This window comes from Falco cherrug, chromosome 4, assembly GCF_023634085.1.
Source record: "Falco cherrug isolate bFalChe1 chromosome 4, bFalChe1.pri, whole genome shotgun sequence".
NCBI classification, from domain to species: Eukaryota; Metazoa; Chordata; class Aves; order Falconiformes; family Falconidae; genus Falco; species Falco cherrug.
Window position 1 is genome coordinate 106,460,690 of NC_073700.1, and position 13,528 is coordinate 106,474,217.

The 13,528-nt window shown below is 39.1% G+C and overlaps 1 protein-coding gene across 3 annotated transcripts in view; it reads right to left on the bottom strand.

The window, feature by feature from the left end:
• Positions 1-8,715: 8,715 nt before the first annotated feature.
• The window catches only part of KCNH8 (potassium voltage-gated channel subfamily H member 8), a 195,882-nt gene continuing 191,069 nt past the window's right edge, over positions 8,716-13,528 (bottom strand). For 2 of the 3 annotated variants that reach the window (XM_005441818.3, XM_027809082.2), the window contains one exon: positions 8,716-10,490. In XM_005441818.3, coding sequence (XP_005441875.1) covers positions 9,786-10,490 — 705 coding nt within the window. In that variant the 3' untranslated portion in view covers positions 8,716-9,785. The remainder of the gene's footprint in view (positions 10,491-13,528) is intronic. The other variant, XM_027809083.2, reaches the window with a different exon arrangement.

The following is a 13,528-nucleotide window of genomic DNA, read 5'->3' on the forward strand; positions in this document are numbered from 1 at the left end:
TCTTGTACTCTGCAGAACTCAGCTTAGGGCTGGCAAGGGACCCTAGAAATATTGGGAACTTGTCATAAACTCTCTAAGCCAGGCTTGGATATGGCTGGAAAGTTCAGTGCTGTTATTAGTAGAGAGAGACAATGGGGAACTGTTTCCTTGCAGGAAACTTTCACTTAAATACAGTTTGGAGAACAAACGCCACTAACAGTAGTAGGCAAAAAACATGCCGGAGAGATGACAGCTGGCAGATTTAATCACCAAATGGTCTCTGAAAGAGCAAGAGGAAGGTCCTGTATCAGGTCTATTTTAGACTTTTAACTGGGACATTGCAGAAGGTAACCTTGGACCAACTTGACCGCATGTAGAGAGTTTAAATTAAATGGAAAATAAAAGTCTGAAAGGATATGTGTATGATAGTCTGAAGTTAGTGGAACCTAGGTTGCTCCCAGGAATACCGAGGAGGCTTTGCTTTTCTTCAAATCAAAGATATAATAAAATATCTAGACTATTTATTCCTAGAAAGAGGACAGTGTTTTTAGAGGCTCCAGTATTAACAACATTCATTTGCACGGTAGAAATCATGACTATGTTACTCTATTTAGTACCATCTAGTAGAATAAACAGTGAGTTATCAAACTTTTGCTAACAATATTGAATTTATTCAGATTGTAACATGAAAGTTGGTTGTAAATAACTGTAAAGGACCTCATTGCTGCTGACCTGGGGAGAACCTGTTCCCATTCCCAAAGCTGCCCACTTTTTCCTTACCCAGGTAAGGAATGCCCTGTATGCCTCTGTATATTAACTCATATGAAAATTACGCTGAGAGGCAACGTTGAACAGACTTTTTCCTTTTTTTTTCCCCACAGTTTGTTTAATTTTGATTACAGTGTTTCCTATGTTACAGTTTGTTTCTGGTTTAAGGTAGAGCCTGGGACCTCTCTACTGCTGTTTCCATGATGACTGGGGGAAAAGGTGTAGAAGTGAAAGCGCAGGGTGCGAAGTGTCCCTCAGGGCCTTGAGTGCCTGTGCTTGGAAGGCTGGCTCTGGCGGCAGCGAGGCTTGGACAGCTGTACGCGCCGAGTCAGCAGAGGTACCGTGTGTTGCTGGGACACGTTGCCTGCCTCCTTGCCTCTGAAAACATCTGACTGAGGCAAAGCGTATCCTCACAGGCACTGAAATACACAGGTATTGTCCAGGTGTGATTTTTATGTTTGATAGCAGGTTAAGAAAAAGGGCTGCTTTGCTGCTCTTGCTAACCTGGGGTTGTGGGTGCAATAGAAAGCTTATGCAAGTCCTTCAGAGGCTACATTTTCTCCCCCCATCTTGCACACATGAAAAGGCTAATTAATTATCAAGCTGGCTGGCATAATTCAAGTACCTGCTCTCAGAAACTTAAGCACAGTTACAGAAACTGCTGTGCTATATAGCTCACACCACAGACAACCTTCCCAGATGTCTTGTTTGTAGGTATCTTGTTTTTTACAAAGCGTAGTGCTGGGGATCCTTCGGTGTTTGTGCTTGGAAACCATTTCAGCTCTCCCAGGGCTCTGTTCACCGGTGCGCTGCATGCTGCTCCCCAGCAGCAGGGCTGGCGAGGAGGCCACCCCTGCCTGGTGCCACCAGGCTGGGCAGAGGGGTCCGTACCCAGGCAGCCAGGTGTTCTGCTCCTGCCCCCCTACAAGCCACTGCAGGACCTTGGATAAATTTTTCATGCTCCTTTTTCTCCTTTTTTGTGCTACTCCTTGTTTCATCAGGTTGAAAGCTCTCTGAACTTTGCAGTCATTCCACTATATAGCAGTAATACAACAGACTTCTGAACTCTTTTAGGCACTCCAGTTTCTACCACAATGTGAATAATTGCAAAACTAAGCTCCGTATGATGCCATTTATTTTCAAATACAATTTTCTTATTGAAGCAAAGGGCGACTCGTGCTTCGAAAGACTGTGAGCTATGGCTGTAGTGGGGATATTATCGAATGACCCTGAGAGTTTTTACAATTCTGCTGTTTTATTTTTTAGCTGGTAAGTAGCTATGTAGACACAAGCTTTTCATAACAGCTGGTTGCTGGAAGGCTCTGTTCTTACCAACAGTTGAAATACATTTACATACTGGTTTACCTCAGAAAAAGGCAGTTTCTCACCTTGGATGTTCTATGCTTGTCATTTTGCTGCTGTTTATTAAGACAAATTAGTCCTAAAAGAGATTATTAAGAATATTGAAGTCTAATATTTTACAAAAGACAGGCCAGCAATTTTCTTTTCAAAAAATGTTTTGCCTGTTGTTAGAGAGGTGGTGCATAAGAAAGATTTCCCTTATCTCAGATATGGTAGAAGTGCTGGTAGCTATTAGTACACTGTGTGTGTGTATATATATATATATATATGCATTCATCAGAGATGTTGTGGCACAAGACATAGTGCAAACTGCTGATTTTCTATAGGCAAAAGTAAGTGAAAGATCACTTTTTTTTTTTTAAACCCACAATAGCTGCTTGACAAGCTTGACCCAGAAACATTTTAAACACTATTATGATATAGCGCAGCATTCAGAGACTGTGTGTCTTGGGTTTGTTTTTCCACCCACACCTATTAGATTTCATTGCAACAAAAGGTGCAAAAGAAGACTTGGCCATTTGCTTTTTGAAAACAATTTCAGACTAAGTGAGAAGAAAAATATTTTCATTTGTGTGGTTATAATTTTCCTCTTTTCCTATAAGCAAGTGTAACAGAGGAAACCCATACATTTTAGACATGCTACAGGCTTTAAAATACCATTTAACAGATACTTGTGTTGTTACTGAAATATTATTGAAATTTTTCTAGTAAGAATGTGATCTGTATTTCTGTGGCTCAGTCCTGTGTAGGGGGTGGAAGAAAATCCAGCAGCACTAGATACATGCGTTAAATTACAGTATTGTGGAAGGAAATTCGGGAAGTAAATGATTGACAATGTTGGCCTTTAAGAAGGCATAATTAGTCTGTAAAGATACTGACTGTTGAGACTTGTGGTTCCAGTTTGTGTCACAGTGCTGCTCTTTTTGTCCTGTGTCTGACTGCAGAGTCAAAAAGAAACTAGTGCATGGGATTTGATTGTACATAGGTGGTTAACGCTTTTTTTTTTTTTTTCTTCTGGAATGGAAGCTTTGATTTTTAGAACAAGTAGCAAAATCTTTAAGGTGCCTTGTGAAAAAAAAAATCTTCAAATACATGGGTTTCAGTGACTGTGCATTTATCTTATGTTTTATTGGGGCAAGAAAATGAAGTAGTCCCATTTAACCGCACAAATTAATCAGAGGTAGAATATACTAACAATAGGAATCACAATAGTTACCGTGTAGGCCAGGACAGGGTGAATGCGTACATATAACGTTATCCACTACATGTGAAACATGAAATTTAAGTGCAGATAAGATAGACTTACACAACTGGAACTTTGTGCTGGCTGTCTAAATCCTTAGGATGTGTAGACTCTTAAATGTGAAGGCCTGTGAATTTTGAATTTTAAAAAAATTCTTCTTTATCTTTGCATGTTTCCCTCAGAAATCTGCTGCCACTTTTTGATTTACTTCGCTTCCACTATTGTTTTGTAAGACCCTAGGCTTCATCTGCACAAATTCTAGTTTTGCCTTTTCTGAGCATTTTCTTTGTGATGCTGGTGATTGATGCCTGAGTGCCCTTAGTGCGGTAGTTCCTACAGCTGTGATTTATGACAATGTTAAGTAAATATTTTGCATTGCTCTTACTCTTACATTTTGGTGGAAATCAACTGTAATAAGTCAAAGGCGAGTAAATAAAGAATGAATTTAAATAGTTCTCTGAAGCTGTAACTTTTAAGGACTCTATCAGTATTTGGAATACGTGAGGTTGGTAATACAACAGCTAGAATAAGAAAACCAGAAAACTGAGGAAATGTGTTTCTTTTCAATCTACCTCCTAAACCAGTTAGTGAAAGCATTTATTCCATGTGAGATTGATTTTGTTGCTATCCTATGGTTAGAGAAATACTAGCCATTTACCATCGTAATACATCATTTGTACAACTGGTGTCATTGAAGATAAAGATCTTCACTATTCTTTTTCTGCCTTGCCTCTGTTGTACTGGGTCACTTCTTGGTTGTGTATAAGACCTTTGGATTTACCACGACAAAAATTAACAGGTTCCTGACAAACTGTGGAGAGAGAAGAGAATCAATTCAAGTGTTAGTCTCTTCTACATAAATGCCAAGACTTAAAACACACCATCAAGACATAAATGTGAGATTACATACTAATCTTAAATATTAAAACAACTTGAAAGTGCACCATTTCTCATCTTGCACAACTTTTGTGGTTCTGAGTTCTGACTGAAATGAGTCTTTCAATCCTTAAACTTCATTAACTTGCTTATTTGAGACATTTCCAAAGTCTGGGAGACTTGTGGAATCAAGGTATATATGAAATAAAATTCCCTTTTTATCAGTCAGTTTCTCTAAATGAAAGAATCCGATCTCTGGCATTTCTCTGTGGACTTGAAGCAGTAAACTGCTGTTTCTTGTCACTGTTGTCACCACTGACAGTGTATGGTAGGAGAAATACAGGGACTCTGGAAAAGAAGTTGATGAAGTATGGAGGAGGTCAGTGGTTGGTCTGAAAGTGATTATATGGCTTTTATGCTCATTTTGGAAGGTATAAGACTAATCTTGTGTGTGGCATCATCTAACAAACATGCAGCTATACATTTTTTTAAAATAGGATTTAACTGTTTTGACAGTTTGTAGATACTGAGGGAGACGGGCTTAGGTTTCTTGTCATCTAGCATCATAGAATCATTTCAGTTGGAAATGACCTTTAAGATCATCAAGTCCCACTGTTCACTGCCAAGTCCACCACTAAACCATATATCTAATTTTAAACACCTCCAGGGAGGGTAATTCCACCACCACCACCCTGGCCAGACTGTTCCAATGCTTGAGGGGCTGTTGGATGACCACCCTTTCAGTGAAGAAATTTTTCCTAATGTTCAATCTAAATTTCCCCTGGTGCAACTTGAGACCATTTCCTCTTGTCCTATCCCTTGTTACTTGGGAGAAGAGATATACACCAACCTCACTACAACCTCCTTTCAGGTAGTTGTAGAGAGCAATAAGCCCCGCCTCCACCACCACCACCACCCCGAGTCTTCTCCTCTCCAGGCTAAACAACTTCAGTTCCCTCAGCTGCTCCTTGTAAGACTTGTTCTTTAGACCCTTCACCAGCTTCACTGCCCTTCTCTGGACACACTCCAGCACCTCAGTGTCTTTCTTGACAGGCCCAAAAGTGAACACAGGATTCAAGGTGAGACCTCACGGGTGCTGAGAGCAGGGGGACAATCACTGCCCTAGTCCTGCTGGCCGCACTGCTTCAGATCCAAGCCAGGGTGCTGCTGGCCTTCTTGGCCACCTGGGCACACTGCTGGCTCATGTCCACCCAGCTGTCAACCAGCACCCCTGGGTCCTTTTCCACCAGGCACTTCCCAGCCCCCCTTCCCCAGCCTGTAGCGCCGCGTGGGGTTGGTGTGACCCGAGTGCAGGACCCGGCACTGAGCTGCCCAGATCCCTCTGCAGAGCCTCCTGCCCTCCAACACATCAACACTCCTGCGCTTGGTGTCATCTGCAAACTTGCTGCAGGTGCACTCAATCCCCTTCTCCTGCTCATTGACAAAGCTATTAAACAGGACTGGGCCTGATAATGGGTCCTGGGGAACACCACTTGTGACCGGCCACCAGCTGGATGTAACTCCATTCACCACCAGTCCTTGGGCTGGGCCACCCAGCCAGCTTTCACCCAGCATGTAGAGTACGCCTGTCCAAGCCATGAGTAGGCAGTTTCTCCAGGAGAACACTGCAGGAGACTGTCAAAGGCTTTACTAAAGTCCAGGTAGACAACATCCACAGCGTTTCCCTTATTCCATAGGTGGTCACCTTGTCATAGAAGGAGATCAGGTTTGTTAAGATAGGTGATGTGATTTTCTGAGTGAAGCGAAGACTCAGCACCATGTAGGCTGATGGAACTGATGACTGCTGTGCAAACTCAGCTTCAGAGCCAGGGGATGGAGCCAGGAAACCAGGTACCAGCCTTTTCCCTTTTCTTATTGCTCACTCCATTGCTCCCTAAATTCCCGGCTATAGCCACACTCTTTTAATGCTGAGGCAAGTTGTTAGAAGCGTTTTTCTAAATAATGGGAATATGGCTGTGCACTTTCTGTGGTAAGCCCAGCAGCACAGAATATCTGCAATGTGTCCCCCTGAGCGGGGTGTGGGAAACAAGTGTTTTTAGCTTAAGGAACGAAGATGGAGGAAAGGCTGAGAACAGTTTGCTTTATCCCAAATCTTGATTTATGAAACACGTGGTTTTTTCACAAGCTACCAGGTGAGTCTGTTGTCACAGTGCGTTACAAAATTACCTTATAAAATAAAATGTTTTGAAATCTCATGTGCAGTTAGGAGATAGGTTAATTAGAGTGTAAATTATCTGTGGTAGATAACCAACTGACAGATCTAAGAAAGCTTTTCACAAAAGCTGGGTATGAATTGTAAAAAAAAAAAAAAAAAAAAGAGTATTTGCAGAACTTGTGTTAAGCTGTGTGGAGATACAAAAGAGAATGAGTGAGGGAAAATAAATAAATAGAGATTGCAATTACTGTACGGAAGAAAAAAAATAACAGTGATGGAAGAAAATGTGTCAAATTTAGGAAGTGATACAGAATTAAATGGGAATAACAAAATTGTTGAAATTAATTCTATTTTTATTTTTGTAAAGCTTAGTGCAAAAAGGAATACAGTAAATTGTCTGGGCTGTTGGATGTTAGGGTGTGGGATGCTTGTAGTGATGTTTGTAATGAACACCTTTTGAAGGTAACACTTGAATATTACAGTGATTGTTTCTTTAAACCCAGAAATCCTCCATGGCCTCACTGGATGTAGAAATATTCTGCTCATGGCAATCTTGTCTAGAAATTACTGTTCTATTCCAAATGTATGTGCCTTCCCATTTGTCCTAAGAATTGTCATTTTACCTTCAAAACTGAAATTTGTTGCATCGGTTGCCAGACATTTTCCAACAAACCTGCTTGGGGGTTTCTTTTCCTAGGGCTTTCATAATATAATGGTGTCAGGAAATTTAAAATAGAACTACCCTTCAAATTCAGATTTCTATTTTGCTGACCTTTCTTTTTGCTTACTTGGTTTTGGCCTGGGATTAACTCTTGTCCTGTCCTAAGTTCACTGAGCTTTTCCCTGGAAGGCGGCGTGCTCACCTGTGTGATGCCCATCTTGCAGACTCTCTGCAATCAAGGTAATGGCTATGTGTCCCCTTTGAAACTATAGCCAATACAAATGCCATAGTGTTTGCCAGCTTTCTGTAGGATATATTTGATGCTTGCAGAAACAAGGAACTACTTAGGACAGATATTCTGGTGCTACTTCTCAACTACCACACATGCATTTTTTAATTTGAGAATTAGATGTACAGCAGTAAAGCTATGACTATTTAAGCAGAGTGGCTTTTTGTTTCCACTGACCTTTTTACGCTTCTGTATAAAACTGACACAAAACCTCCAGAACAAAGCATCTAGTTTTAATTTCACAACACTATGCTTATACCGGAAAAAAACCCTAAACCACGATACCAAAACTTTAAAGCATATACATAACGGCTTATGTATTGCTTATAAAATGAGAAAGCAAACACTGCTCCCACTTTCTATATGTAATGGAAATTATTAAGTGAAATTGGGAACTAAGCATGGTAGACAAATAGTGGGTGCCTGCCCCGGGTGTGGGAGGCAGGCAGCCTCCCCCTGCCCCATCCTCCTGCCCTATGGCAGGGTGGACAATGGCAGATTGCTAAAGATGAGCCAGGATTATTTGCAGAAACACCATAGACCTTTGGTATTTGGTAGTATTTATTAACAATTTATTTTTTTTATTTATTTTTTTTTTTACTTTCTGAACTATGCCTTATTTAATCAGCGCTTCTCTGTTTAACCTTAAACTAAGAAAAAGCTGGAATAGAAGGGAAGTAGGAAACCCTGTATATAAACACCCACGCTGCAGTGCAGACTCACTGACAAAATTCAGGCAGCTTGAAATGAGAGTTGACGTTTTATCCTTAATTTGTACCAGTGGGAAAAAGGATGTGAAAGGGTGTAAGCTGGGCACAGACTATAACTAGGATTTGTGTTCCTGCACACTTCCAAATGTTAACAATGAACTTAGTCTTTCAAGTTTTCAGAAAAAAAATTCTCTTGTTAAACAAAAGTCTGTTTTAATTTGATAATTTGATCAAATTTTTAATTTTATAATTGCCAGTTTGCTTTAATTATTGAATGTAACTTAATTTACTTCTCCATTTTAGAACATTCATTTTGGGTTGTAAACATGGTTTTTTTAGAAAACATGCTAAAGAACATGCAGATATGATGCATACTGTGCATCTTTAAATATACAAATCAAAATTCCAATGCAAAGCAGTACCTCTGTTTGCACTGCAGTGATCTAAGTTTCTAATACATTAAATATTGAAAAAAACCTTCAGATTTCCTTTGGGCACTAAATCATGTTCTGGGTCAAACAATTTTTCAAGCCTCTAGTCTTTTTTTTTTTTTCTTTTTTTTTTGTCTGAAGGTCAAAACTAGTTTTTACATGTGTAAGTAAAAATCATCAAATAAATAACTATTTTAAAATTATTTGATTCTTACTAAAACATTGTAATTTTGTCCTTTAATATTCCTCAGTTTGCTCAGTGGCTTTCATCCCTCTTAATTTTCTTATTCAGATATAAAATCTTAAAACTGGAATGCGTAGTAAAATGTTGACTTGGTCTTATCAGTAAAGGTGTAATACTAAGACTCAAACCAGGGGTACTTAATTTTATCAGTATAACAATTCACTTTTTAAGCAGTGATAGCTGACTTGGTATAGGATAAAACATTCCACTTGTTTTATTTTTTTTTTTTTTTAATAAAATAATACCTTAATTTATTTGTATTCCACCAGCATGAATACATTCATTGCAAATTGCATGCACATAAAATGGTATCCATTTGTAAACTACATAATATCTTAACAATAAATAGTATTTGATCTAGTACATGATGGTAGTGCGTTTCTTGTTAAAACTGCAAGCTTTTACCAAAATGAAAACAAACTCTTATTCTTCTTATAAATATTTTAAATAATTAAGTACGTTTCATACCAAGTATATAAAAATAGTATTTTTAGATAAATTAGAAGGTTTCATTTACATGACAAACAACGTGCAACAACTAACCACTCTCTACCAGCTCTATTTGGTTGATTGTCTAGATGACATGCAGCGATAATTGTCCCTTTGCCTTCACAGAACTGACAAACAGACCAGCAGGACCCATGGTTACCTGAAGCAAACAGTGCCATAGATATTGTTTGGGAACAACAGTCAGACACTCAGGGGAAACCTTTGCTTTGATGAACAAAAGCCACCCATGACAGTTCTTTTGTCCTAGACTTCCAGCTGCTCTGACCCTCAGGGTCTTTGGACTGTCACAAAAGTCTGCCAAACTTATATCTGTATACAAAATGCTTTTCAACATGCTTCTAGAATCTAGATTTTTTTTTTTTCCCTATAGCATGAACCAGCAATACCTTTCGTACTTTCTATAAATCTGAATTTTCATGTTTGTAAGTCTCCGTGATTGCTAGAGAAAAGGTCAAATAAAGCAGTCATGCAGTACTCTCTAAATTTAAAACTGGCAGCTGTGGAACCTGCTTCGAGTATCACCTCACTGTTTCTCATTATACGTCTATGGCTTGGTAATCTTTATCTTTAACATCCTTTGTGCTTGTTACAATGTCTATCGGGAAATCTGGGGTCTGTGCAGAAACTCGTCTGGCTGTTCCTTCCAGGTCCCATGATCCTGGCAGGTTCTCAAGGCTTAGTGAGCTGATTGCTCCTTGGCTAAAGCTACCTTCCTCAGATCTGCTGGGCAGCACGAGGTGTAACGATGTCTCTGATGACGAGCATACTGAAGAAGAAAGAGTTGCTGAAATAGACTGAAGAGGGGTCAAGGTAGTGTCTGAATGGGGAGAGGTGCATCTTAAAATTTGCAAATTGTCTTTCTGAATTACCTGATACTGGGAGGGGGAATTGTGAAGGCCCGGTGTATAACAGAATTCACCGTCCATAGAATTTTGCAGGTTGGGTTCAGTTCTTTGGGGACTGCTGCTGACAGAGTCTGTATTCCAAATGTCACAGAATGTGTTGCCACGGCAAAGTTGTGCTTTGGTGCAAGTAAAGTTCCCAGCTTGCCTGTGCGTGCAAGGTTGACGTGTAGTCCAAGATGTCCGAGACTGCAGACTTTCCAGGGTAGGACTTCGAGATATGCTGTGCATGGCACAGAACCCTGGAGGCTTCTGGGATGTGAGCAGGTTCTCTAGAAGGTGCATCACGTTCTTCATATCCTTACTTAATTGTGAGACTTCTTGAGTTAAAGTTGTCACCTGTTATGGCAGGGCAAAACATCACAGTATTTAGGTAGTCGTGCCTGAAATACACATATACACACCCTTTTTCCTTCCAACAATATCAGCTTAAATCTGTGGCACAATGTCTTTGCTTTAAAGAAATATGCTCTACTAATATATGTGTGGGAAACAGTCCATACATCTGCTTTACCACAGCTACATCTTACACCTCATGTGGCATATTGAAATAACGAAAGCAACTCAATAAATGCTTTGTAGCATTTTGTAGGCATAATTCACCTGATTTTAAATTATACTCTCTCTATAAAGAATGTCCTTAAAGTCAGAACTGAGATGATTTCCAGGGACAATGACATCAATAGCTTCTTGATAAGTCATTAAATATTTTAAGGAACAAACCTTTTTCTTAACTTATTTTAGAGAGATGAATGGTACAAAATTGAGCTAATTGAAATCTTGTTCAGAACTATGGTTATGAAGTAAAAGAAACTCATACCCAAAGTTGTCGGATGCAAGTAGTAGTTATAATCCAGTGGACTACTACTAAAACCAAAACAAACCAACCAAAAATAAGAAAAGAAACTGGAAACTCTAAAAACCACTTGCTGCTGTTAAATGTGTAAACAATACAAAAGCCTGTGAGACAGTTTGCTTCCATGCAGGTATGTTTATGCAAAAGGAAGAATCATATTTTCTATTAGACTTTTTTTTTTTAATGCTGAAACCACTGATAGCATCCAATTAATTACATTAATCATGTGAAGTCTTTAATCTCCCCAAAACTGCTGGTTTGTATGGGGATCAGATTAACAAGTTCTGAAGTTGTGTTTTAAAGTGAATTGGTATATGAACATTAATGGGGACATTTGTTAGGATATTATAAGGACATTTTGGGAAATGAAAAGCCTAACAAAAACATAAGTGACCTGCTCACCAGTTAAATGTGTGTGTCTTTCCTTTTTTTTTTTTTTAAGGAAAAGTTTGTAGGAAGTTAAAATCAGTCTAACCTATCAAGAAGTAGAAATGACCTTTGTTTCCATGGTAGCTAATCAATCTATTTTAGGTCAAACCACTGTCATTACCGTTAAAATAGAGTTTCTCACACTGATACGAGTGAAAGTATTTTGTTGAGAAAAAAGACATGGCTGCATATTTATCTTCAGAAGGACAAACCCCCTGTCAAAAAGAAAAAAGCTAACTTCTTTTGCCCTGAAGTAAAGACACCGCTGATCAGGTGCCCTAAACTGATTAATTTTCATGTAATCAGAAATAGAAATACAGTTTTCATTTTTCTGACAGGATAGTTCCAAAGAAATCTGCTGGAAAGACATTTTCAAAATCTGAGTTTGACTGCATTACAACAGGTACAATAATTATAAATAAATGTTGCATTGGAAGGGAAGTAGGAAGTTCCAGTACAGTTCCTATATGTCTTTTCATTTCTCTCTGGGCTAAGAGTTCAAACCCATTGTATTGTTTCGTGGTTTTGTAATGATCACACACCCCTGGAGGGAAAATGCTTGAAGGGAGGAAGCCCGTGAGTTACGTTACAGGATCCTCTCTCTGTCTCTCCACTTCCCTCTCTTTCTGCCCTGTTACCTTATTAACTCAAGCTAAATAGAAAATAATCATGGGATCTTCTTCTGTCAGCTGAGATCACTCGAATGCCTGGTAGCTCATTTGAACTTCAGTTAATGTGAGGGATTAAAATATGTTAGGAAAGTGATTTGTGGACAGAATTCCTGTGAGGTCAGAGCAGCCAGAGAAGGCTCTCGGTACTGTCAGACGGTAAGGAAGCACACCGTGAGATTTCTGGACAAATCAAGAGCTTCTGTGGTCCATTGGGGGCTGGGAGATGTCATTGCAAAACCTCTAAAAGCTCTTTGGGAAGAAAGAGGGAAGAAGGACAGCTAAACCCATGGCTACCCAGGTTCAGTGATTGTCAGTTCTATTTAAGGACTGTTACTGGCCCCTGCTCCTAGCAGAAAAAGCAAGTTTTCTGTGCCTAATTTCCCAACTTGCATCCATTTTACAGGGCTTTCTGCAGTCATTCAGGTAGGAAGATTGATAATGCTTTATGAGTATGCTCCTTACCCAAAATACGAACGCTGTGTGAAAAATTCTGCAGCTTTAAAATGACTTTTTATGGTTTGTTCTATGTTTTTTCCTTCTATTTCCAATTACTTAAAGGTTTTTTAAAATTTTAATTATTCTTCAACATGTTTCTTTTGCCAATTCGTTGAGACATTACAGCAAAAATCAATCCCAGCATCAGTACCTGTGGCAGTCCTGAATTTTTGTTAATTACAACTTGCTCTGGTGCCCAGATACTATTTTTGATTTATCAGCTAGCTCCTAGAGTGCTGTCTTCTCATCAGCTTGCTCTTGCCACAGTCATAGGAACTGACCTGATAAACCAGCCTTTGATGTATGCTTTAACAGTTTCCAGTAGTATGATGGCTTAAGATCTGAAGTAGTTCTGCCAAATTTCATTAGAAATTGACGACCATTTAGTAAGATCTGTTTGGACTGATACTGCTGGACACATAGGCAAAGCAAACATGTAATTTTCTGGATCATTTAAAACCTTTTCTGGATTTTGCAAACTGTTAAATTTACCAGATTAAACCTCCAATATCTGTGCTACTATAAATTACCATCTATCTCTGCATTATTATATGCCTATATAATATACTATTATTGCTATTATTGATACTGTACTGTTTATGCTATCCTTTTGACACCCTGCAGAGATTCTTGAGTAGATGCATATAGGCAGGTGTAACAGGGGACAATTTTATCAATAATGTTAACAATTTCACAGTGCTCCAGAAAGTACAAAAGAACAGAGATAGAAAGCAAAAGAAATTTTAGTCTATGAACAGAAATTGAATACAGCAGAGTTTTGTCCTGAGTGAAAGGACTAATTCCTTGCGTGCTGGTAAGGCTATTTTCAGGAGTTCAGTGATTATTTCTAGGCAATACAGCTAGTTGTACAAATGGTTCCTGCTGTGCTAGGCAGACAGCTTTAAAATGATCTGTGAGATCCTAAA